General features: G+C 53.3%; 2 protein-coding genes across 6 annotated transcripts in view; both read right to left on the bottom strand.

Annotated features, from left to right (window-relative positions):
- The window catches only part of LOC118007318 (collectin-11), a 33,069-nt gene extending 24,248 nt beyond the window's left edge, over window positions 1-8,821 (bottom strand). For 3 of the 4 annotated variants that reach the window (XM_035000338.1, XM_035000337.1, XM_035000339.1), the window contains exon 1: window positions 4,078-4,212. In XM_035000338.1, the coding sequence (XP_034856229.1) occupies window positions 4,078-4,195 (118 nt within the window). In that variant the 5' untranslated portion in view covers window positions 4,196-4,212. Of the gene's footprint in view, window positions 1-4,077; window positions 4,222-8,729 lie in introns of those variants that run through there. The other variant, XM_035000336.1, reaches the window with a different exon arrangement.
- A 9,068-nt stretch (window positions 8,822-17,889) lies between these two features.
- On the bottom strand, window positions 17,890-25,323 carry LOC118007346 (40S ribosomal protein S7). 2 transcript variants are annotated; one of them, XM_035000384.1, is made up of 7 exons: window positions 25,226-25,323; window positions 24,913-24,996; window positions 24,497-24,568; window positions 23,579-23,722; window positions 22,865-22,929; window positions 19,775-19,925; window positions 17,890-18,215 (listed from the first exon to the last, which is right to left on the bottom strand). In XM_035000384.1, the coding sequence occupies exons 2-7, from the start codon at window positions 24,985-24,987 to the stop codon at window positions 18,066-18,068; spliced, it is 657 nt and encodes a 218-aa protein (XP_034856275.1). In that variant the 5' UTR covers window positions 24,988-24,996; window positions 25,226-25,323; the 3' UTR covers window positions 17,890-18,065. The 2 variants fall into 2 exon arrangements, with proteins under 2 accessions (XP_034856275.1, XP_034856276.1); XM_035000385.1 differs by lacking the exon at window positions 17,890-18,215 and adding an exon at window positions 19,078-19,189.
- Between the last annotated feature and the right edge of the window lie 1,068 nt (window positions 25,324-26,391).

Below are 26,391 nucleotides of genomic sequence, written 5' to 3'. Positions count from 1 at the left end.
CTCCCTCTGACCCTCCCCCCTCTCATGTGCTCTCTCTCATTCTCTCTGTCTCAAATAAATAAAATCTTAAAAAAAAAAAAAAAGAATAAAGAGAAGATTCTATCAGTTACCCAAGAGGAGGAAGAATTTGTAAAGATGACATGCACCTGAACGAGCCAGGCCGACCTAAGAATTCTCATCAGCAGCACAGGATACAAGATTCAAGTAAGATAAAATGCAGCAATCATTTCAACCCGAAAAAGCCCTCCTTGAGATCGAGCGCTCAGAAAAGGGCTCTGACGAAGTGACCTCGACCTGAGACCCGCCGTAGCCAGGGGAACGGAGCTCGGAGAGCGGGGACAGCACCCGCCCACGCGAGGCCGGGAGGCGGGAGGTGACTGGTGCGCGGCCCGCTCCTGCGTGGCGCCCGCGGGAAGCCCCGCACGCCGTGCCCGGGAGCTAGCAGGGCCCGCCCCGCGCGTCGGGGACGGGGGCAGCTGTCCGGCTGCGGGGTGCGCGCCGGGCGAGCGCATGTCGCCGCCTGCGGGACAGCCCCTGTTTCCGCGTGCCGGCCCCCCGGACGGAAACCCCGGGAAGGCGGAGTGCACGGCCCGCCAGCTCGGGGTCCCCGGCGCGCCCGGGGGGGGGGGGGGGGGGCTCGACCTCAAGGGCGCGCTGTCCACACTTGCGGGACGTGCGCGCCTCCACCCGGCCTTCCCCTCCGTGCCTCCCGAAAGCCCGGCCCCCGCGCGGGGCAGGACCACGTCCGCCCTACAGAGGCGGCCCGGCCGGGAGCCGCGGGCTGCCGTCTTGGCCACCCCGCCCCGGGGCCGCGGAGCCTGCGCGGAGAAGCACCGAGCTACCCCGACCGTCCGCGGCCCGACCCTGCGCGCCCAGCCTCACGCTCCTCGGGGAGACGCAGCGGTGAGGACGCAGCCCTCGCGACCGCCGCCGGCGCTCCACCCGCCGCCCCGCCACCCGCCGCCCCGCCACCCGCCGCCTCTCGCCGCGTCCAGCCTGACCAGCCCTGTGTGCGCCGCAAGGCTCCGAGGGCGGAAAGTCCCTGAGCCGCACCAAGCGCTACCGTGTGCCCCTAAGGGGAAAGAGGAGTGCCACTCCATTAAAAACAAGACTTCCCCCTCACATGGGTCTTGCCTCTCTCAGATCATCAGAAAATCTCACTGTTCTCCCCAGGATGCTGCATCACGGGCGATTGTCTGGGCCAGCGCTGGGGGGGCAGGTGCCCCGAGCTCGCCTGTGGTCCCTGTGGTGGGGGCGTCCAGAGCCGGAGGCAGAGAGCCCCCCAGCCCGAGGAGGGGGCGCACCGTGTCCTAGGAGACAGCACGTGGGGGTTGCCGCAGAAGCTGCATCCAGTCCCACGCACCCACACTCGGGAGACATCAGAGGCGGGATGCACCCTGGTCCCACTCTTTCCTAGTGACCCTGGCCTCCTGCTTGGAGCCCAGCCTGGGTGTGCTTCTCAAGAACAAAGCTGTCTTCAAGCGCTGCTCGTCGTGGGCAGGGCCCGAGGGTCTGTCGGCTGCTGGTCTCGGGGGACACTCAGAGCTGTGTCCCCGCTGGTGAGAACCCCAGGACCATATTGCTATAAGCTCCTCCCCCAAAACTCCCGCACACTCCGTACTGTCTGCCCAGGGAGCCCAGGGTCCTCTCCCCACATCCTTTCCTTTATCAGACATTGATTTGGGGCCGATGAGCCGTATAAAGTTCTATGTGACGAGTCATTTCTCCACCACGAGAGGCTGACATTTCAAGCGTCGATCTCATGCTTCGCCATTGACAACCTGCTCCCTCCTCCCTCAAAGAAGCAAAGAATACGTGGCCAGAATTTACTTCTGGCTTGCCTCCCTGCCAGTCACATGATGATCTATGGCACAAAGTTTTTGCCTCAATGCCATTTGGGGTCATTGGCGACCCAACCAGGAAGACACACGTCAGGTACTTGGACGTCTTTGCGGCCAGTTCAGGAAGGGCCGTGGGCGCTCGGGGCTCTCGAGCACCTGCTTCTACAGCGGAGGTCACCCTGCGGCGGGAGAGGAAGCAGGTCCCAGCGGCTAAGTCATGTCTCAGAGGAGCAAAGTCCCCGAAGGTGTGTGTTAGTCGGGGCCCCTTGTTCCTGGGCCAGAACAAGACCCCCACAGTCCTCGCCCCCACCCCCTATACACAGAATGGGAACGATGTGAGGTGACGTCACTTCACAAGGTTTCCGTGAATTCAGCTGTCACCTTAAACATATGCAATTTTTTCTTGTCGATTATACTTCAGTGAAGCTGGAGATAAACACAAGACACCCAGATTGTAAGGACTTCAGTAAGTGTGATAAGGAGTTTCTCGGGGTGTCTGGGTGGCTCAGTCAGTTAAGCATCCGACTCTTGATTTTGGCTGGGGTCATAATCTCAGGGTTGGGACATAGAGTTCGGCGCTCAGTGTGGAGTCTGCTTGCAATTCTCTCTCTCCCTCTCCCTCTCCCTCTGCCCTGCCCCGGCCCCGAGCTCACTGGCTCTCTCTCAAATAAATAACCCTTTTTTTTTTTAAGATTTTATTTATTCATTTGACAGAGACACAGTGAGAGAGGGAACACAAGCAGGGGGAGTGGGGGAGGGACAAGCAGGCTTCCCGCCGAGCAGGGAGCCCGATGCGGGGCTCGATCCCAGGACCCTGGGATCATGACCCGAGCCGAAGGCAGACGCTTAACGACCGAGCCACCCAGGCGCCGCTCAAATAAATAACTCTTTAAAAAAAAAAAGTTACTCTACTGGAATTGTCCCTCTGGTGTGGACAGACTGTGGCCATCGAGACTACAGAGCAATGTTGCTGTTTATCAGGGTGTCTGGAATGCATGCTCCGAGGCCCCAAAACATCCTCCCATGGCTTCCGCACAACCTGAGGACATGTCTTGTTCACCTGCTAGAGGACAAGGCTTTGGGAGCAGGGTCTGCGTTGGCGTTGTTGTCCTCCAAGGAGCCCACCCCCCGTCCTGCTCACCGAGACCACTTACCCCGTCCGCCCTCAGCTGGAACCTGCCCTCACCGGCCCCATCTGCCCTCACAAAGGCCTGGTCTCTGGAGACGCCCGGCTCTGTCTTGGGTGGCAGTCATTCTCATCAGGGGTCAATAGCCCCTAAATGTGAGTCTGCTTCCTCCAGTGTCTCCATAAGGAGACCTGGCAGCATCCCCACCACAGGACCATCTGGCAGAGACCAGGCTCTGGGGCCGGGTCCACGTAGACCAAGTGGGAAGGGAGGGAGAGAAGGGAATTTGGGGAGTGAGTCTCAGGCCGGCCCCTCTTCACCCAGGCCTCTTGCTCCTAGAGTAGGAGGCCCAAGCTCGCCTGCCCCATGTGCGGCATGACCCTGTCCCTGTTTCAAAGGTTTTTTTATAACATTTGAACAAGAGGTCCTCACGTTGATCTTGCACTGGGCCCTCGAATTGTGGAGCTGATCCTGCATGGGAATTACAAGGTTTTGGAATCTCTTGCCTGTGCTATGGAGAAACCAGGGACTTTTCTAAACGAAGACGACCGTCTGAGGGCCGATACTTTCCCAGGGGCTGGTGCCCACCCCCGCCACATCTGCTCTGCAGAGCAAAGCTCCCCCTGGAAGGAAATTATAGGAAAGCCAACGAGAGAAAAGCTTTGGGGTTTGTTTGTTTGTCTGTTTTTTAAAGAAGAAATTAAGAGCTCTCAGGAACCAGTGGAAGAGCCGGGGCTTCATAGCTGTGTGACCCAATTTCCGTCGCTCATCGATTATCTATGTCGCTGAATGTCCCTGAGCCTTGAATGTCCTTATCTGCAAAATGGACCAGACGAGATTATCTCATTCTGAAAGTCATCTGAGGTAGTGTGTGTGGTGCCTGGAACGAACGTTAGCGGCCTTTACGGGGTCCCTGTGGGCGGAGGTGCAGATAAGTGGCTAGCTTCAGAATTACAGAATCCCTTGGCCAAAGAGAGTGTAGACATTATGTAGTCCACCCTGAATTTGGCAGATGGGGAAACTGAGGCACACGTTGCTCAGACCCTGAGCCGGCAGCAGCACCAGCCCTCGGGCCTCAGCCACACTCAGGAGGCCGAGGTTGGGGTTACCTTTGAGGCCTGGGACGAGAATGTGCAGGGAGCAGGCCTCTTCGGCCGTCTGCTGAGGACGTCCGGCCGGAAGCAGCCACAGGAAGGCCAGGCCGATCAGAGCCAGATCCCTCTTCATCACGAGCGCTTGCGGGACGCTGGCTCCTGCATCAAGGAAGGGGACTCAGTGACGGGAACTCAGACACTGGGGCCGGCGAGTGACAGCGTGCAGGCCGGGGCCAGGGCGCAGGGGGCTGTCAGGGCCCCTCCCAGCCTTCGGGTCTCTCCCTCGGGGGCCCACCTTCGCCTCCCCTGCCCGGCCACGCTGGACTCCCATCCTGACGGCTGCCCCCAGATTCTCGCTTCTGCTTCTCTGTGGCTGATACATCAGACACACAAAGGCACGCGTGTAGTGCTACGGAAACCCCGACATGCCGCCCAGAACAGATGGTAGAGCCCAGCCAGCTCCCAGGACGGGACGGCCCCCCGCGGTCCCCGGGCCCAGGACGCCCCCCATAGCCCTTGAAGCTGAACTCCTGGGCTGTGAATGCGTGTCTCCTGTGGCTTCCTAGCCTTCCTACACACCAGTGTGTTCTTCTTTTTTTTTTTTAATAGCATGGTTATACTATTTTATTTATTTATTTATTTGACAGAGAGGGAGAGACAGCGAGAGAGGGAACACAAGCAGGGGGAATGGGAGAGGGGGAAGCAGGCTTCCCGTGGAGCAGGGAGTCTAACGCAGGGCTCGATCCCAGGACCCCGGGATCAGGACTTGAGCCGAAAGTAGACGCTCAATGACTGAGCCACCCAGGCACCGCCCCGCACCCCCGATGGTTTTTTTTTTTTTTCTTTTTTTCTTTTTTAAAGATTTCATTTATTTATTTATTTGACAGAGAGAGACCCAGTGAGAGAGGGAACACAAGCAGGGGGAGCGGGAGAGGGAGAAGCAGGCTTCCCGCCGAGCAGGGAGCCCGACGCGGGGCTCGATCCCAGGACCCTGGGATCATGATCTGAGCCGAAGGCAGTCGCTTAACTGACTGAGCCACCCAGGCGCCCCACACCAGTGTGTTCTTAACAAAGTTGTGCAGCGTGCCTGGCTTGGAGCGTTCCCGGCACCGGCTGTGTGTGCGGCCTCTGAGCGTGCCCGTTCTACTCAGCATCAGGCCGTGGGCTCAAGTGCAGCCGTAGCTCATCGGTCTCTGTGTCGCTGAGACAGCACCCGTCACCCCTCGTGTGGCACAGGACGGAAGGCACAGGAGGACACAGCTGGCCCTGCGTCCCCGTGTAATCAGGCACACCGGTTCTCCCCTTGGGGCCAGAGAGGAGGTCCTGGCGACAGCACCCAGAGAGCCCTGACCTGAGACTTTGACGTCCAAACGGCGCAGGGTCTGGGGACAGCTGTGCATCTGGCAGCCCCGGGACCAGTGCCCTGGCCTCATCACGTGTCCGTCTCCGGCCTGTGTCATCTTAGAGGGGAGGGAAGAGCCCGAGAGGCCAGCTCGAGGAGGAGCTGAGTGAAGCACAGAGAGGCCCGCGAGGGGCACGTGCTCACCAGAGACAGCCGTGATGCTACCGTCACCAGGCACGGGGCCGCGGCCCGCGGCACAGGAAGCCGGAGCCTCTGAACCGAGACCTTCTGTGCCCAGCCCCCAGCTTCCTGCAGTTTCTCCATGAGATGAACGCAGGCAGAACCCGCGTGTGCTCTGGGACACGCTGCAGCGGGGACCCAGCCCCCCTCAGCGGCGGCATGGGACAGACTGTGACGGGCAAGTCCCCCTCGACGGGGGAACAGTAGAAGGCCGGCCGCGGTCAGCACATTGCGCCATTTCACAGGTCAGGGAACCAGAGGTGAGGGAAATGAAGTCAGCTGCCCAGCATTACCCCACTAGCAGGTGGGGAAGGTGGGGTCGGACCTGGGGCCTCCTGATGCACCTGACCTCTCCCTCCTGCTCCTGTCAGCCGTCAGAGTCGGGACCCACCCGCCTCTTTACATCACCACGGCCGTGCGCTTCTACTGTGTGTTATTTCATGTGTGGGGGAGAGAAAAGGAGCCACTATTTACTACCAGACATGGACACACAGACCTTATTTAATTCCCCAAACCACCTTGGACCTGGCTTCTCGCTGTAAAGGTGACGATGCCCAAGCCACTGGGGTCTGGACGGCCAGGCTCCCTCCCAGCTGGACCTCCCGGCTGGCGCTCGGCCTGCCCGTGCTCGCACAAGTGAGCAGCTCCAAGGAGAAGGAAAAAGACATGCAAGTTCGCCCACACTCTACAAGGATGAGCTTTGCCTCTTTCACGTCTCCCCTGTCGCTGGGCCTTGGGTCCCAGTGCCAGGGACTTGCTCTGGAAGTGGGTCACGTGTGACCACCGCTTGCAGCTGGGAAAGCGCTGGGGGCCCCGGGCAGGAGCTTAGCAGACACTGAACTGAGCAAACAAAAGGATGCATGAAGGAATGAATGAATGAACATACAAGTTCACAGCGGCAACACCTGCAATTTAATGCTCTCTTCGGCTACTGGTTTTCCTCATTCCTCGAGGGCTCTTCCTGCCTAGATTCACATGGGACTCCCGGGGCCGGCGCCTCGGACACACGGCCGGTGCTGGATGGCCCCGCAATCGGTCCTGGCCCTGCCGTCGGGTCCTGGAATGCCTAAGGGTTTCCTGACAAAGGAGCAGCCGGGCCTGTTTGCCACAGTGTGTCTTTCACTGAAAGGAGCTGAGCTGCTGCTTTGGAAGCAAATATGGGTTCTCTCCAGAATGTAGCTCTTAACAGTAATGATAATATAATGTTGTATGTCAATTATATCTCAATTTTAAAAAGTCATGATAAACATTTGATCCAACTACATTTGGGCTCGAGCCTACAGATACTTGCTTCTTGGTGTTTGTGGATGCAGATGGGGTTTAGATTTTTCTAAATGTCTCAGGTGGCAAAAGCTGACTTGGGAGTTTCCTCTCCAGCTAGAAATGGTTGAGTCAGGACACAGCCATGCTGCTCAGCACGACTCTGTGCTCCCACCCACGGCTTTGGCTTCGAGGGACAGTGGTCGCCACCTCCCAAGAAAGGAGGTGCAGGGCCAGCAGAGAGCCCCGCACAAGGCGCACAAGACGCAGCCCGAACCCCTCCCTGCAGCCCTGAGCCCTCACCTGCTCGCCTTCTGCAGCTCCGGGGCAGAGAGCAGGGCAGCCCTGGGGCGGGGGGCGGGGGAGGCCTGCCCCCAGGAGTTCCAACTCCTCCCTGTCCTCGTGGGAGAGGAATTCCATTTGTAAACGGAGGCCCACCACCGGGCCCTCTTTAAGAACCACATCCTGATCCAGCCAGAGACCAGCAGGTTCCCACCCTCCCTTCAGCGCAGGAAGCCAGGGTTTCCCGGGGGAAATTCAATTTGGAATTCTTAGTAGAAGTTCATTGTAAGAATGAAATTCTCTCTCTTTTTTTAAAAAAAGAATGAAATAGACAAAGTAAAAAAGTGTGGTATAGGGTGCCTGGGTGGCTCAGTCATTGGGCGTCTGCCTTCGGCTCGGGTCATGATCCTGGGGTCCTGGGATCGAGCCCCGCATCGGGCTCCCTGCTCAGCGGGAAAGCCTGCTTCTCCCTTTCCCACTCCCCCTGCTTGTGTTCCTTCTCTCGCTATGTCTCTCTGTCAAATAAATAAATAAAATCTTAAAAAAAAAAAAAGTGGTATGATTTGCCAAACTCACAATGCTACATTTTCATTAAACATCTGTAGCATTTATAGCTGGAGAACCACATCTGGAAGCGCCAGGGAGCTCTGCGGACGGACACTCCCTCCCCGCCCAGCTGCTTGCTCCCCACAGTGACACGGGGTCTCCCCGAGGGCCCACCCGAAGGGCACACACTAAGGAGGAAGAGGCCCTTCCCCTAGCTTTCCGCAAACCGTCTGTCTGTCCTCTCACGGCCTCCAGATTTCTCAAACTCGTAGATGAGCTGGAGACGCGGTGAAAGCTCGCGGCGAAAGCCCGGGCTCGGCTCTGCCCGGCCAGGAGAGCGTTTCCCACCAGATCAGAAGTCCTGTCATGCACGTGGCGGCTCTCCCACTTCGTCTTTTAAATTCCTAAGCGCTACCTGACTTCAGCCTGGAAGGCCGGTTGTGACAGCCAGCGGGGGAGGAAGGGCCCCCGTCACACCAAGTCTTACCCAGTTTGGGAGACCAGAGGCCCCCACTCCAGTCCTGTCTTTGCCGCATTACTGAGCCAGAACAGAGCCACAGGCCATGAGTACAGATTATTGATGCGGCCCACGGCGCCCCACCCGTAGGTGGCGGACATTCCCCGGGGACAGGCGGTTGGTGCTAGGGCCACCTTTCACATGGGCACTGGGGACTCGGGAAAACATGGCTGAACCTCTTGGACCCTGTGCAGAGCTGAGAAGGCTGCTCCTCATGAGTCCTCCCCATGAGCCAGCCCCACGAAGTTTCCACCATGAGCCCCTGAATTAATTAGACCTTGGAATTCTAGAGCCAGATCCATTTGACAGACCCCATCCTTCATGGGGACCAAAGAACAGACTCCCACCCCCCCTTCCACCTGAGTCCTCCCTCTGGCCGCGTCTGGAACCTCGCCTTCCTAGCTCAGTGTATTCCCATCGACTGGCGGACTCCCGCCCTGCTCCCCGAGGCTGCCAGGTCACCGGGCAGAGCATCCCTACCTGCAGCACACGTCAGGCGAAGGGGGCGTCCTGACCGTCGGGGACCCGCGAGGACACTGCGCCCGGGAGCCTCATGGCTGCTATTTACAGAGGCCGCGAACCCCACAGGCCAGGCGAGCACGGCCTGGCCTGTCAGGCTGCCCAGCAAATCAGGCTGGTGTCTGCAGCCTTATCTGCAGAGTTTCCTGTTTGAAATACATCAGCTGTCCTGGGGGAGGGCGGTGGTAAGAGTGTGGGAACGCTGGAAGCAGCCCCGGGGTCAGGCCACAGACCCGCCGGAGATGGCCTTGCAGCTCTTCACCCCAAGCACCCCAGCCTGACTCTTCTGTGTCTCTTCTGTTCTATTTCTCTTCTCCTTCTGAAAAAGCAAGCATGAGTATGGTGGGCGCTGAGGAAAGCATGAAAAGCCATCACTGGGTGTCACATCAGACAGAAATAAATGTGGCTGACATGCTTCCTTCCATGCCCTCCATATAGGGTTTCACTTCAAGGCATTCTCTGCTTGTCTACTGCCTGTTGAGACCTAACCCACACGAGACCCAAAGTCACTCCACCAACTGACGTTTCACGTAAAGGCAAAACACGTCTCTATGGTGGGTGGATCAGGCTCCTGGCTCTTACCCGATGAGCGGAGGGACCTTCTTTAAGAGAAAGATACAGACATACAATTATGATCACAAAAGGCTACATTCAAAAGAGCATTTTTATTTAGACTGAAAGAAGTCACAACAGAGCACAAATTTCGTAAAAACTTCTGAATTCAGGATGCCTAGGTGGCTCAGTCGGTGAAGTGTCTGCCTTCGGCTCAGGTCATTATCTGGTGTCCTGGGATTGAGTCCCACGTCGGGCTTCCTGCTCAGCGGGGAGCCGGCTTCTCCCTCTCCCTCTGCCCCTCCCCCTGCTTGTGCTCTCTTTCTCTCTATCTGACAAATAAATAAAATCTTTAAAAAAACTGTCCAATTCCACATACATCACAAAATCCATGAAAAAGAATGGATTCTTTATTAAAACTACCTAATAGCATAAATAAATCTGAAAACTTAGGCCCAATGGACCACTTCCTGGAAACACACAACCTACCACTTAGCAGCCCCCTAACAATTAAGGGGATTGAATTTGTAACTTAAAACTGCCAGAAAAAGAAGCTCCAGGCCAGATGACTTCACAGAGAATTCTACCAAACTTTTAGAGAAAAATTAACACCAATTTTACACACCTCTTCCAGGAAAAAGAAGAGGGAGGAGCATTTACTAATTCATTTTACGAAGTTGGTGTTACCCTGATACCAAAACCAGAGACAGTACAAAAAAAAGAAAGAAAAGTATAGACCGATAACCCTTATGAATATAGATAAAAAAATCAAAATGTTAGCAAATAGAATTCAGCAATATATAAAAAAGATATATACACTATGACCAAGTGGAGTATTTCAGGGATGCAAGGCTGGGTCAATATTCAAAAGTCAACCAATGTAATCAACCATCCTTTGTTAGTACAGTGGAAAATCACATGATCATATCAATAGGTACAAAAAAAGCATTTGACAAAATTCAACACCACTTCATGATAAAAACCCTCTGAAAAATAGGGATGGGGGGTCCTCCTCAGCTTGATAAAGAGCATCTATGTCAAAAACCCGACAGTAACATCATACTCAGGAAGGACTGAACGTCTCCCTCCTAATATCAGGACACAGCCAGGACACCCACTCAGACCAGTTATCCAACACGGTGCTGGGAGTCCCAGACGGCAAGAAAGATGTGGGAAGGGAACAAAAGGCACATGGGTCCGAAAAGAAACACAGAACAGCCCCTCCTTGCAGATGACATGACTGTCTGCTTGGAGAATACCAAGGAGTCTACAAAAACTCCTAAAACCCAGAAGGGAGCTCGGCGAGGCTCAGAGCACAACATGAACATATGGAAATCAAGCGTAGTTCTAAAAGCTAGCAATGAACACATAGACTCTGAAATCAAAAATCACGATCACTCAAAGGAATGAAATGCCTCGGGGTAAATCTAACAAAACATGTCGGGATCTAAGTGCTGAAACACAAGGTGCCAATGAGGAAAATCACAGCAGCTCTAAGAAACCAAGTCGTGCTCCCGGACTGGGAAGCTCAGCACCCAGGGAAGACACCGATTCTCCCCAGAGTGATCTGCAAGCTTAACACAATTCCTGTTAAAATCCCAGCAAGACATTTTGAAGATAGAGACAGGATTATTCTCAAATTTATATGAAAAGACAAAGGAAGCAAGTAGCTAAAACAACTCTGAGATGAAGAATAAAGTAGGAGGGATCAGTCTGCCCAGTTTCAAGATATAGTGGGACAGACCAAAGAACCCACACAAACATACCCAACTGATTTAAGGGTTTTTTTGAGGGTTTTGTTTTGTTTTGTTTTGTTTTTTTAAAGATTTTATTTATTTGACAGAGACACAGCAAGAGAGGGAACACAAGTAGGGGGAGTGGGAGAGGGAAAAGCAGGCTCCCTGCTGAGCAGGGAGCCCGATGCGGGGCTCCATCCCAGGACCCCGGGATCATGACCTGAGCCGAAGGCAGACACTTAACGACTGGGCCACCCAGGCGCCCCTAAGGTTTTTTTTATTGTGATAAAATACACATAACATACAATTTACCATCGTAATCACGTTTTAGTGTAGAGTTCAGTATATTAACTACATTCCTAATGTCCCGTGGCCCTACTGTCCATCTCCAGGACTCTTTCCATATTGTGAAACTGAACCTCTGTCCACATACCGCTGAATCCCCATTACACCCCCACCTCAGCCCCTGGCCACTACTATCTGGCTTCCTATGATTTTGACTATTCTAAGTATCTCATGTAATTGGAATCCAACAGTATCTGTCCTCCCATGACTGGCTTATTTCACAGAGCGTCATGTCCTCAAGGTTCATCCGTGTCGTAGCAGGTGTCAGAACGACTTAACCCACCTAAATCCGAAGGAATACAACCCCAACTCAACTTCACCTGGCCCCCACTCCCTGCTTGGGGACACGTAGCGATACTCTGGAGACACTGTCACACTGTGGGGTTGGGGGTGCAGAGTACCGGCTTCTGGGGACAGGGGCAGGGATGCTGCTGAATGTCCCACGGTGTACCGGACGGTCCCCACCACAAAGAATAACCAGGCCCCAGATGGCCGGAGTGCTCACGTGGGAGCCCCGTAGCCGGATCCCAAAGACACCTCTGGCTACTCCAACAGCTCCCGATCCGAGGCCTGAGACAGCAGTCGTAACTGATCCCGCACCGTGTCGTGGGGGTGCGTCCCCTCGGCCCACGCTGAATGCCCTCTGGGGTGAAGGCCCAGCAGCCGGGTGCCAGTGAGGACCACTCAGTCAGCCCCGAACTCAGTCCTCAAACCAGCCCGGCCAGCCAGCCACCTGTGCTCCAGCTAGAGCTCAAGAGACAGGGCAGAGAATTAACTTGCCCAAGATGACAGTTGGGGCACGTGCCAGGTCGGGGCCCACCCTGTCTCCCCAGAGCTGTGCTTTCCAGGCTGCGTCCCACCCTCCCCCGGTCTCACCACCAACCTGGGGCACTTATCTTTTGGTTTGTGTCCCAAACTGTTCAGGGGTTTTTCAAAAAAGTGTCCAAACCTGAGAATTACTCTCGGTTACAGAGTAAGTGATAATATTATACTGACCTGTTTCAAGTAGACTGTCAGTTAGAACCGTTTTTCAATTAGAAATCATGTGTACACCTGCCTTGCAAATAAGCACCAAAAAGTCACGAGAATCCAGTAGGTCCTTCTCCCTTCGGGCCTTCTCTGGCTCCCTTCCCCCCCTTTCCCTCCTTCCCTGTTTCTTCTTGACGAGCACAGAAGTCGTGCCGTTGGGCGCAGGCTTTTCCTCCTGAGCTCTGCCCTCTCGAGCAGCCTGGCCGCTTTCAGCGGGTCGGGATGAGAATCTGGCTCAGCTCCCAGGGACTATTTACATTTCTCAGAGATAACGGAGAAATCTGCACCCAAGAGCCAGATCAAGCCCATTTGTGTCTGGACGGGAATTTTCCTTGGAGGTCACCCAGCCAGGCCTCATAGCTCTGGATACTTTGTCCTTAAGGACGTTAACCTGGGCCACCCCTCCCTGCCTGACGGCTCCGTTTCTCCGGAGTTCCCTGACACCGCAGAGCGGCACTGGGCCTCCCATCCTCTCAGTACACCGGCCCCTCGCGGACATGGTCCCCGGGCGGTCAGGGAGCGCGGGCACCAGTGCCCACATGTCAGAGCTGGAGCCCGCCATGCCCACGGGAGATGCAGCTCCGGCTTCCCAGGGTAGCTCGCCTGCAAGACAATGTGAACGCCACTCACCTGCGCACATCGTGCCATCCAAGGTCATTACAGCACCCAAGATCACTGGGTCTCAAATGTGAGTGTGCACCAGAAACATCCAGAAGACCTTGGAAAGCACATGCCGCCGGGCGCCCCACCCCAGACTTTGAGTCCGTAGGCTGGTGGGGGGATCTGGGCACCTCCATTTCTAACCAGTTCCCACCGCTCTCTGCGAACCACTCCCTCCTTCATGGCACTGCAAGGCCTGGCACCGACAGAGCAGGTGGCCCACCGCAGCGCCTGACACATGGGCACTCACGAATCATGCACCTCTCACTCCCCGCCTCCTTGGACGCCCCAAGAGACCACACTCTTTCCAGCACAGGAACCGAAAGCCAACAAATTAACCCCTGACGGAAGGAAGGGAAGACCTGTTGGCCGTAGCACCTGTCCACACAGCAGCCCCTGGGAGCCGTGAGGAGCAACCATGCAACCACACGGTCGGGCCCATCAACGGGCCCGAGGTGAGCGGCCCGTGAGGTGGCTTCCTGCGGCAGGAAAACAGCATGAAGATGAACAGCAGGGCAGCTGTCCCAGCTCGTGACTGGGACAGCAATGGTTCCTTGGAAACTGTGACTCCACACGGGGGCTCCTGGGCCGGGTCCTCGGTGTGTGCTCCCTCCCAAGCCATTCCTGCGCACCTCATTCGGGGTAAACCTAAGTCAAAGGAACGGACTCGGCGAGCCACAGGAAAGCAAGCCTTCTAAGCGTCCCTTCAGTGACAGAAGTCAACGCCGCCTTGTCTCCTGACTGCCTTACGTGTCTGCCTCGCCCGCTGGGCACTGTGGGCCTTCGAGGGCAGAGGCCGTAACTTCCTGGGTCTACCAGAGGACCGGGCATGGAGCCGGCTTCACAACCTAACGGGATCTGAGCCGTACCCCCGTCTTCATTAGGTGCTGGTACGCCATTCAATCAGGGCTGAATCTGATGGTGACGAGCAGGCCAGCTGTGAGTCGATAATCCTAATTACACCAAAGTCATCAATATATACTGACCACTAACTATAACATCTTGTCTGAAATACGCCCATCACGAACACACACAGCCATGTCATCTCTGTGCTTCCCTGACAGGTCCTTAATGTAAGACCCCAGCTCGGATACCACCTCACAGACCGTGTCCCTTAAGTGGGCAGGGATTTTAAGAGCTTATCCTTCTGCAACCCCCTCATGTTACCAAGAGGGCACCGAGGCCCAGGGGCATTGAAAGACTTCAGGAAAGCCACACAGCATGAAATGGAAAAAGCAACCAATTGAAAAAAAGAAACTTTTTTTAAAAAGGATTTATTTATTTGTTTATTTGAGAGAAAGAGCGCGAGAGAGTTCAAGTGGACGGAGGGGCAGAGGGAGAGGTAGAGAGTCTCAGACTCCTCGCTGAGTGTGGAGACCAATGTGGGGCTTGATCCCCACCACGAGATTATGACCTGAGCCAAAACCACGAGTCGGACGCCCAACCAACTGAGCCACCCAGGCACCCCAGAAAGCTCATATATTCTTTCAACAAACATTAAGTTTTGACTCTGTGCCAGGCACTCTGTTAAGCACACGCACCTCCCTGACAGGGGCTGAGAGGGAGTCTGCATTGATTGACTCAGGGCCGTGACCTTTCCCACTGGAAGAACTAGAACTTTCCCACCAGAAGAACCTAGCTAGTCCAGGCTAGTCCTCCGTCCTACAAATGAGAACTAAAGTCACAGAAACGAGGCAGCTCACGGAAGGCGGCAGCCCCAGCCCCGCGATGACCGTAACGCGCCTGGGTGCAGACCCTAACCACAGTGGACTGCAACATGACCGCTGGTCCGCGCCGCGTTCAGGCCCTAACTGGCCCATCTCGGCTCCCCCAGGCTTGCAAACCACGAGAGTTACGAATAACACGAGCAGAACAGCAACCGTCCGTGGGGCATGCTGGGCTGTCAGGTCACGACCAAAGACTGCGCAGCGCTTTGTCCCGTTTCAGTGGGGTGCTAAGGCTGCTTGAGGAGCACGCAGCCGCTATGCGAAATGGAAGTCTCATTTAAATATGTTCCCACAGAGCATGAACTTGATTGTATCAGTGTAGAATTTTGGGTAAAAATTTAACTGCCTAAGAAGCATTCAGACTAACCTTCCTTATCCCTCACCCACCGCTGCTGCTGTATTGATGAGAGTTGAGGGCACCAGCAGCTTCTCCGAACAGGAGTCTCCGTAACCAGGGCCATCCTGGAACTGAAGGGTCTCTATTGCCATGACCAGTGGTTTTATTGTTTGGTTATAGATTTTTATAAATACCAAGTGTAATATTAGAGATCTAGAATTATGCATCTCAGTGCCTCAGAAGAGCTCAAAATGTTCTACTCTTTAGGAGCTTTGCAACTTCGTATACCTTTATCAGTCAGGGAGAAAAGACCAGAGCTGATACACAACTAGGAGGGAAAAGGAAGATTTAAACACAATCACTTTCTATAATAAATGATGCACATCCATTCTTGCAGGTTTAAGATCTAGCCCTTCAAGAATATTCTGAAGTTGGCCCTTGAACAGCGTGTTTGAGCTGGGAGGATCTACTTATACATGGATTTTCTTTTTAATGAATACAGTGTGACACTATATTTGCTCATAACTTTAGAGATTTTATTATTTTTAAGTAGTCTCTGCACTGAACATGGGGCTCAAACTTACAACCCCGAGATCAAGAGTCGCATGCTCCACTGACTTGAGCCAGCCCAAATGTGCTAACCATTTTACTGAGGCCTCCAGCCAACAGTAAGCAGAATAGTTGAGTTTCGGAGGAAGTGGATTTTCAACGACATAGGGGTCAGTGCCCCTGGTCCCTGTGTTGTTCAACTGTGTAACAGCAAGTTTACTAAGTTTACTAAGGAAAGTTGTGGTGACGTTTAGCACACTAGTCCCTGAACTATTTCGTTGCGCAGCCCACCAAGTAGAAGTCCTGAGCAGGTTATCTCCAGTACGTGTGTGGGCATTAACATATTATAGAATGGGGCCCTGGGTGGCTCAGTTGGTTAAGCGACTGCCTTCAGCTCAGGTCATGATCCTGGAGTCCCGGGATCGCGTCCCGCATCGGGCTCCCTGCTCGGCAGGGAGTCTGCTTCTCCCTCTGACCCTCCTCCCTCTCATGCTCTCTCTCTCTCTCAAATAAAATCTTTAAAAAAAAAAAAAAAATTATAGAATGCACACTACTAAAAGAGCACGCATATGGTTATAAACAGTGTTTTAAATGGACACGAATAGGGGCGCCTGGGTGGCTCAGTTGTTAAGCATCTGCCTTTGGCTCAGGTCATCATCCCAGGGTCCTGGGATCGAGCCCCACATCAGGCTCCCTGCTTGGCAGGAAGCCTGCTTCTCCCTCTCCCACTTCCCCTGCTTGTGTTCCCTCTCTCGCTGTGTCTCTGTCAAAAAATAAATAAAATCTTTAAAAAATAAAAATAGGGGCACCTGGGTGGCTCAGTCGGTTGAGCGACTGCCTTCGGCACAGGTCATGATCCCAGAGTCCTGGGATCGAGTTCCGCATCGGGCTCCCGGCTCGGCGGGGAGCCTGCTTCTCCCTCTGACCCTCCCCCCTCTCATGCTGTTTCTCTCTCGCTCGTTCTCTAATAAATAAATAAATAAAATCTTTAAAAAAAAAAAACAGGGGCGCCTGGGTGGCTCAGTTGGTTAAGCGACTGCCTTCGGCTCAGGTCATGATCCTGGAGTCCCGCGATCGAGTCCCGCATCGGGCTCCCTGCTCGGCAGGGAGTCTGCTTCTCCCTCTGACCCTCCTCCCTCTCATGCTCTCTGTCTCTCATTCTCTCTCTCGCAAATAAATAAATAAAATCTTTAAAAAAAAAAAAAAAAAAAAACGGACACGAATAAATACTAGTTTTAGTGAAAGCCATGTGATTAATTTTTTAAAACTTGGTTTAATGTCTTGTGATTTAGCAACTTAAACTGGTTCTTCAATGGGCAGAAGACATGAACAGACACTTCTCCAAAAGACATACAAATGGCTAATAGATGAAAAAAATGTACAACATCACTAGCCATCAGGGAAATACAAAACCACAGTGAGATACCACCTTACACTAGTTAGAATAGCAGAAATTAACAAGACAGGAAACAAATGTAGGCGAGGTTGTGAAGAAAGGGGAACCCTCTTACACTGTTGGTGGGAATGCAGTTGGTACAGCCACTCTGGAAAACAGTGTGGAGGTTCCTCAAAAATTTAAAAATAGAGCTACCCTATGACCCAGCAATTGCACTCCTGGGTATTTACCCCAAAGACACAGATGTAGCGAAAAGAAGGGCCATATGCACCCCAACGTTCATAACAACAATGTCTGCAATAGCCAAACTGTGGTAAGAGCCAAGATGCCTTTCAACAGATGAATGGATAAAGAAGATGTGGTCCATATATACAATGGAATATTACTCAGCCATCAGAAAGGATGAATACCCAACTTTTACATCAACATGGATGGGACTGGAGGAGATTATGCTAAGTGAAGTAAGTCAGCAGAGAAAGTCAATTATCATATGGTTTCACTCATATGTGGAACATAAGGAATAACGTGGAGGACCACAGGGGCAGGGAGGGAAAACTGGATGGGAAGAAATCAGAGAGGGAGACAAACCCTGACTCTGGACTCCGGGAACTGAAACTGAGGGTCACAGAAGGGAGGGGGGATGGGGTAACCAGGTGATGGGGATTAAGGAGGGCACATAATGTGATGAGCACTGGGTGTTATATGCAATTAATGAATCGTTGAACACTACATTAAAATCAATGATGTATGCTAATTGAACATAATAAAAAAATAAAAATTACAAACTGGCTCATTTGATACTGGATTTTAATTATTATCTGCTAAAAAAAGACTCCTACTAAACTTAACACGTCTATTGCTTCAAAAATCCCCAGCAAAGAAAGGGGGTGGGCGCAGATTCAACAGGGTCGGTAAGACAGCACCAGCTGGAGCTGGGTGACGAGAACACAGCTCACCAGGTGTCCGTTAGACTTGCCATGTGGATGAAAGGCTTCTCTGAAGACCCTTTAGGGAAGACGCAAACGCAAGCCCATCATCGGCTGTGCTTCCACTCAGTAGTCGGGCGGCTACACGTAGACTACGATGTCTCATCTCCTCACACCTGACTGGTCCCGTCTACCTAGGACCGATGGTCAATGTGTGAACTCAGGGAACCCGAAGGAGGGACGAGGGGCGGCTGCACCAGCAGTTTCCGACACCATCAGGTGCTCCAGGGCCTGCTGCACAGCGGAGACAAGTACACTAGCGGCCACTGAACTGAGAGGATAAAATGGTAAATTCTGTACGTGGGTCTTTCACAATAAAAAAGTTCAGTGAGAACACTATCAGATTTTGCTCTTGGAGAACTTTCTATCACACAGTTTCCAAGGAACCATTGCTGGCCTGATTTCAGGTGCTTCTGAAACCTGTCCTTTCTCAGGGCGCCTGGGCAGCTCAGTTGGTTAAGCGACTGCCTTCGGCTCAGGTCATGATCCTGGAGTCCCGGGATCGAGTCCCGCATCGGGCTCCCTGCTCGGCAAGGAACCTGCTTCTCCCTCTGACCCTCCCCCCTCTCATGTGCTCTCTCTCGTTCCGTCTCAAATAAATTAAAAAAAAAAAAAAAAAAATCTTGAAACCTGTCCTTTCTCTTAGGCTGGACTTTTAGGCAGGCTTCCCAGGAGACCCAGCATTCAGGTAGAGCCCGGCGCTGGGACCAGGCCGTAGGCTAAATTATCCTGTCATCCACGGCTCCAGTACCTGTGTGGTCTAGAGGTTGAACTTGTCCAAGTGCCAATACTCAGCCACTTGGGGCAATTCCATAGGATTATACCTCTTACAACATCCCCGGATACAAATATATCCCTCCCGTGCATCTAACTGCCTGGTATAACCCACAGGGACCCTCTCTGTTCAAACCTTCCAGCCTACGCAGGGAGCTGCTGGTAATGTAGACAGTTATACAGTGACACCTCTGAAATTTTGAAGAAGACGCCTAAAACAATACTGTGAAAGTTTTATTTAATCATTTTTGTTTACAACTGAAACTCTGGGAACTCAAAGTTAACATCCTTGCCTGTAAGCTTCTTATAGACACCAGAAAAAGTTTCAACCTACAAGGAAAAAAAGAATTCATCACAAAACTTTTAAGCACACACTTTCATTTTAAAGCCTAACGGTTTTGTGAGATTGTCCTGCATGGTTTTTCCCCTCAGCAACCAGGTACTCAGTAGATGAAGAAGATACAAGCCTGGGGACAAGCTCACCCACAATGCTGCGGGACAGGGCTCTATCTACATCGTGGTGCCAGAGCCTGGTGCTCCTCTGGGCCACACAGACAAGAGTCCATGAGGGAGCCCAGGAGTTGTCCACATCCGCTTCGCTTCACCAAGAATGAAGCGAAGGGACAGTCCTCCCGGATTCTAACACTACCATCCCACCCCCAAAGGATATACCATCTTACTAAAAGGATTTTACTTCTATTTTCCTAAAAATTTAAAAGGCAGAGAATCCTGATTTTCAAAACATCCCCCACTATAAAACCTGACATATAATCCGAAGGGAAGTGGGCTGAGGTCCAGATGGAAAAAAAGCTGGCTGAGTTTACTACCACTGGTTCTGATGGTACATGGAGATGGGTTATGCTGTCTCTCCCCCTCGTCTGTGTCTGAAGCTTCCGGCAATGAGCCACCCCTTACCTTGTGTTCCACGTTGTTCTGCTGTGCTTTATCCAAATGAACCTTGATCAGCCGGCTGCCATCCAGTTTCACACGGATTCTCTTGCCCACAATTTCACTTGGGAAAACCAAGTCCTCCAGGATCGCATCGTGCACGGCTGTCAAAGTGCGGCTGAAAGAATACAGTGACAAAATTAAGACATCAGGGAAGGCCTGCCCTCCTGGGAGCCCCTCAAAAGTCAAAAACATCAACAGCAAACCCCAGGTTTCTGAAACCAAGTTAACACCAGTTTTCAAACAGGCTATTTACATTTAATGGATCATACCAGAGCCACTGCCAAACTAGACAAGGTAACAAGCATCCTGTTTATTTCAAAAGCTTAGGGTATATTAAACGTGAAACCTTACAAACCACACTCACACCAAGCCATTCCAGGTGATCATCTCCAGAAAAGGGGAGATTAATGAGGTCTTTCACTTTCACGCACTTCTTCAGGTTTATCTTCACTCACGATTTCTCCACCAACTCGCTACAGGAGCCCCTTTACTACTCGCTCATCTCCAAAACCATCCCTCTCCAATGCTGTCAAACTAATCTAAAACTTATGTGATCACCAACCTATTAGAAAAAGATCCTTCAAGAGCTCTCCATGGCCTCCAAAACACCTCTAAGATTCCTTCTCACTCTCTAGGAGGAGGGAGGCACTGCTCTATCACCAGCTCTGCGATGCAGCCCTGCCTGGGCCCCCATTTTCACCCCATCACACAAACTGTTGCTGTGACCTCACTCCTCTCCTGGTGGCACTTCAAGTTCACAACCTATCTCTACCTGGCTGCCTGACAACAGCAAGATTCAACAAATTCCAAACTATGGGGGTATCTGCCATGTACCCCAAGATGCCAAGAATGAGAGAGCAAAGAGGTGGTTATTTCCAGTGTTTACAGAGCGACCTTATAGTAGGGAACTAACTCACCCAGGTCGTTTTACCCTCAGCAGATGGGTAGCTGATACTACACTCCACTCCTCTGCATTTTAGATCCAGCAGTTCCTACACGCACCACACACTTTCTAGGGGCTCTCGAATGCCTGCAAAAGTCTTCTGTTCCACGGCCACATAGAGTAAGCTCAAGGGAAATCCACTTCCTAAAGCCTCCATCACCTTCCAGAAAGCAAATGACACAGATGGCCTGATCACTGCTACCCATTAATTAAATTACTAGGAAGGCACACAAATACGGAATTTGTCGTCTCCTTTAAAACAAATCCAAATGGCATCAAAGCTAGCCTTAGCATCTTCTCTCAGATTCCAACACCGTCTTTTACAAGGGGGAGCCACAGCAATGCAACTCTAATAATCACCAGCCAGAGAACTGAATGCCTCAAAGGAAAAGTAACAGAAACCCTGCTACAGTCTAGAAACCCAAACAAGTAAATCTCAGAATCTAACCTGTGTAGGAGAAAGCGAAGTACTGACGAAGGAAAAGAGGTTTGCAGGCAGTGGGAAGTGGCAGAACCGCTATGCCTGCCGCCCAGAGCTTGGCCTACGTTAACAGAAGGCCTCCAATGTGGAGACTAGGTCACCAGGAACCCAGTGACATCATCACCTGAGAAAATGTGGAAAACACAAGTTTGGGATGAGGGGCTTGGATGGGCGAGTCCACTGGATGCAAAGCCAGGGTTTGTTTTCATACTTGAAGTACAAACTCGGGCTCTAACAGACTAGATGCGCTTGGTTATCTCCTATATTTGGTGTCTCACAAACTATCCAGAATACCAAAAAATCCCTAAATTCTTATGTTACTCCAACTACCCATAAAACAGGTTCAAAGTAGGGGCGCCTGGGTGGCTCAGTTGTTGGGCGTCTGCCTTCAGCTCAGGTCATGATCCCGGGGTCCTGGGATCAAGCCCTACATCGGGCTCCCTGCTCCGCAGGAAGCCTGCTTCTCCCTTTCCCACTCCCCCTGCCTGTGTTCCCTCTCTCGCTGTCAAATAAACAAAAAATCTTTAAAAAAAAAAAAAAAAGAGATTCAAAGTACTGAACTGTACGTCTCAAGTTCCAGAAACTCTGGCACCTGTCCTTCCAGTCTCCTCCAACACTCATCTGGCCACAGTACCAGAGTCCCATCACGAACTCCTAGTGGTTTTACAAACAAGACTGAGTTTTTAAAATCCCAGCATTACCAGCACTAGCTGAAATAGCAGTTTTCCAAGCCATGGATCACTTTTCCTTATCCTTTTAGGACAAGTAATACAAAGTCCAGACTGGATAAGCTTGTTACCTATCTGGCAGTTAGAGACGCTAGAATATTTTTTCCCAAGCTGGTCCCCAGGGCAGGGCCTGCGGGACCCACTAATCCAACCCTGTGAAACCACACTTCCACAAAACACCGAAAGGCCCAGATCAAGGAAACAACAACGCTCAATATCTGAGTTATTCAGATAAACTGTAAGTCAATCAAGCTTAAAGAACATTGTCCATTGGCATCTACAACTGCAGGAACACTTTCAACCTGTAACATCAGCAACAGGAAAATCCACCTGATTTCTTAGCCTTAATTCACAGCAAAAATGAAAAGTAAAAGACACCTCCCAGCACACTGTACTACATCTGGTGCGTTTAATCCCTCAGCACTACACGAACCATCCCCTCACCGTTCCTATCCTTTGCCCAAAGAACCGGAGGAAAGAGTCTCACCTTTTGAGATACCAGTGACCTATTTTTATACTACCTACGTAAATACACGTAGTTCTTACCTCCAGAATTTTAATACATTTATACATAATTACAGAGAACACAACAATTTTTACTCAGTAAAAATTCCCATGTGAACAGCTTTCCTAAACTATCACTGTTTAATTTCAGAAACCTACTGCAATTCTTACTACAAAAAAATCATGCAAATCAAGTCAGTAGTAAATGGTCTACGACACACTTTATTTTTTTTTAAAAGCAGGCTCCACACCCAGCAGGGAGCCCAACAGGCTAAAGTGGGCCCAACACAGGGCCTGAATTCATGACCTAAGCGGAGACCCAAGAGTCAGATGCTTAACTCACTGAGCCATCCAGATGCCCCTACAGTACACTTTTTTGATGCTGATAAAATACTCACCTCCTGGGACGCTTTTGCTTATTTTTTGTACGGCTTTTTCGAGTTGGCTTAGGCAGAATTCTCCTCTGTAAGGTAAAAATTATCATGGAAAAAAAAAAGAAAAACCTTAAGGTGGCAGAAAGCTAAAAACTGTCAAAATGCTTTAAAAGCTAAAAAAAAAAAAAAGGCAGTAACAAAATAAATTCAAAGTGTGTGAAAGTCAACCAACCCAGAGCAAACAAGCTGAGAAATCCTCTGATGACTCCTGATTTCTCAGTAGCTCCTACTGATCCCCTGAAGCCTGCACACCTACCACGCTGTCAGGCCCACTGCCTAGTGGAGTAAACATGCCTACCAAGCCAGAACACTACTGAATTCCTCATCAGTCTGGCCCTTCATTCCCATAGACCTGTTAGCACCGAGGCCAGATCTGAACTTATATTCCTTGGCCTCTGCTCGCCTCCCGAAGTCCACAACTGACGCACTTCCAGTGTGGACCGCAAGCAGAAAAACCTCGGCTCAGACCAAGCACACATCTAGTTTGATTTCTCTGTAAACAACCCACTACATTTCTGCCGTTATGGGCATAAAAAGACTTTTTACATTAAACACCAAAACTGTACTTCATCTTTTTGATATATTGCAAGCACAAAATCAAAGTGATTTTTTTCCCCCCTCAAACATGGTGATTTTTAAAAATTCCCACAATAAAACATTCAACAGTACAACAGATACCTGAGCGATAAAAACAACATGCTTCCCACTGAACTTTTTCTCCAATTCACGGACTAGCCGGACTTGGATTTTCTGGAAAGATTTCAGCTGAGGAACGGGAACAAAGATGATAATAGCTTTCCGACCACCGCCAACTTCAATTTCCTAAAGAAAAAAACAACAACATTATTTTCAATTCATACCCTCCATTCTTTCCATTCAAGTACAACCCTAGTGAAACACTCAACGCGAACACTATCAGTCATGTGCACTAGACACCTCTGTCCTAAGAGGTCCTTTAAAAAATCATCTTCCAGCTCTTTGTCCTTGGCCGGTACAACCCCACCGTCCATCTTCCTCTCGCGGGGCAGATCTGACACACACAAGTCCGTGAACTTGCCAAAGGATGCAAGCCTAACAGTGCACTACAGGACACAAACTTGCTTGCAACCCAAAATGAGGCTGGCTGTTCTCTGCAAATCTCCGTCTGTGCAAACACAGGGCAGCTTCTGAGCCAAAGACAGGAATCTGGGAAACTTAACTCCGATCATCTGTACACCAGGCCCACCGTACAACTGCTGGAGAAAGTGGAAGAGTGAACACTACAACCAGGTGAGGAGCGAAGGTGACGCTGTGCGGGGCGCAGACGCACTGCCAAGTCAAGAGAGAAGCAAGCCTCAGAGACCCTCTGTCTCTGCCCACTTCCCTACTCCACTGCGCAGGCCTCCCCTTCCGAGCCCACAGCGCAGGGGCTGGGAAGCCCCGCTGACACCCCCAATCCTGCAAGCCCACCCCCTGCACGACAGGCCCGGTGGCTCTGACACGTGCTCACGAGCCAGGATGCAAGTTCCCAAACGTGATCTGCAGACATTCTTGACAAGCAGCCGACCCCGGCGTGGGGTGGAGAGAACCCCCGCCCCCCAGTAAAGCTAACTTCACCTTGGCAGCCGTGATGTTCAGCTCCCGCAGCTGGGCTTTGAGGTCGGAGTTCATCTCCAACTCAAGGAGAGCCTAGGGGAAAACAGCAGGAGCTGACCCTCAGGGACCGGCTGGCCGGCGGGGGGCCCGATCCGCGCACTCGTGGGCTCCTCCCGGACGTGTGCCCCCGCCTCCACCCGGAGTGACGCGCGCCGGGACTCCCGCGGGTGGGGGGGCGGTGACAGGCTGCCGGGGGACAGGGGGTGGGGGGAACACGAGCCGGCGGAGGGGACACGCCGCCGGGGGTGGGGGAACAGGAGCCGGGTCGGGAGGGGACACACCACCGGGGGGGGGGACACGCGCGGGGGGGGGAGGGGGAGGACAGGAGCCGGTCGGGGGCTGACACGCCGCCGGGGCGCCGGCCCTGCCCCCCTCACCTGGGAGATGCCGGACTCGAACTCGTCCGGCTTCTCGCCGTTGGGCTTCACGATCTTGGCGCTCGAACTGAACATGGCCTTCTCCTGCAAGCACACAGCGTCCTGGCTGAGTCTCCGCGGCCCCGAGCCGCGGCCCCCCTCCGGCCCCCGGCCCGGCCCCGCGCCACCCCGCAGAAGCCATCGGGGTACACAGCCTGGGTAATCGGCCGCATCCCCGCCCGGCGAGCAGCGCCCGCCGGTCCAGGGCGGACTCCGAAACGCGGTTTCCTCAGAGTCGGCTGAAAAGTCCAACACAAGGAGGCCACCGACATACCTGGTTGAGAGCGCCGGCCTAGGAAGAGGCCTGAGTCTCGCGAGAGCGCCTCAAATCGCGACGGCGCACGGGAAGAGGCGGGGACAGGGCGAGCAGAGAAACCGGAAGACCCGCTGAAACGCGGTCGAAGCCTAGAGAGTCCCCGGAAGAGGCCGGGTGGGGGCGGGGACAGGGGCGTCGGTAACTCTCCTCCGAGCGCCGCGGCTCCTTCTTGCTGTGAGTGGGGGGCGTGGTCCGGGCAGCTGCGGAAGTTCAGGCGGCAGTCGGGGCCCCGCGAAAAGCAAGTCCGCCCCGAAGAGAGGACGATTCAAAAAACACCCACTTAACCCGAGGACTCTCACCTCCCCGCTGAGGCCGTGAAAGGACCTGAGATTCCGATTCCGTTCGTGCCTTTAGAGAACCCAGTGGCGTAACGTGTGTCCGCGCTTCGGCAGCGGAGTGCTTTACGCCTAAACGTGCTCTTCAGCCGTAAACACGTAGCCCTCGGGTCCGAGGCTCGGGGCGGCGGACAGTTGCGGGACGTCCGCAGGCGCTCTGGGGAGGGCTCGCGGCGACGCTTGCCGGGGGCGGGGCGAGGGGGCAAGGGGCTCGGGGGTCCCCGACGCGGGCGGGGCAGAGCGCCTGGGAGGGTGGACCAGGGGTGGACAGCCGGAGTCAGTCGGGGTAAGGGGGTCGGGGGTCGGGGGTCCCCGACGCGGGCGGGGGCAGAGCGCCCGGGAGGGTGGACCAGGGATGGACAGCCGGAGTCAGTCGGGGTAAGGGGGTCGGGGGTCCCCGACGCGGGCGGGGGCGGTGGACCAGGGATGGACAGCCGGAGTCAGCCGGGGCTAAGGGGCTCGGGGGTCCCCGACGCGGGCGGGGGCGGTGGACCAGGGATGGACAGCCGGAGTCAGCCGGGGTAAGGGGCTCGGGGGTCCCCGACGCGGGCGGGGGCGGTGGACCAGGGATGGACAGCCGGAGTCAGTCGGGGTAAGGGGGTCGGGGGTCCCCGACGCGGGCGGGGGCAGAGCGCCCGGGAGGGTGGACCAGGGATGGACAGCCGGAGTCAGCCGGGGCTAACGGGCTCGGGGGTCCCCAGCGCGGAAAGGGTTTGTCCAGGTGGGCAGAGCCTGACCAAGCGCCAGCACACTGATGAAAGCTTGGGGATGGCACAAAAACCCGGTTCA

The sequence above is a fragment of the Mirounga leonina genome, unplaced genomic scaffold (genome assembly GCF_011800145.1).
Source record: "Mirounga leonina isolate KUSES-001 unplaced genomic scaffold, KU_Mleo_1.0 Mir_118, whole genome shotgun sequence".
Lineage (NCBI taxonomy): Eukaryota > Metazoa > Chordata > Mammalia > Carnivora > Phocidae > Mirounga > Mirounga leonina.
Note: the sequence above shows the minus strand (reverse complement) of the source record. Positions and strands in the feature narration are given on the sequence as shown.

Coding starts and splice junctions, on each gene's coding strand:
- LOC118007346 (XM_035000384.1), bottom strand. CDS start 24,987: ATGTTCAGTTCGAGCGCCAAGATCGTGAAGCCCAACGGCGAGAAGCCG. Junction 24,569..24,912: donor TCGAGTCCGGCATCTCCCAG/GTGAGGGGGGCA, acceptor GTTTTCCCCTAG/GCTCTCCTTGAGTTGGAGAT. Junction 19,926..22,864: donor AAGCAAAAGCGTCCCAGGAG/GTGAGTATTTTA, acceptor GTATTCTTTCAG/CCGCACTTTGACAGCCGTGC.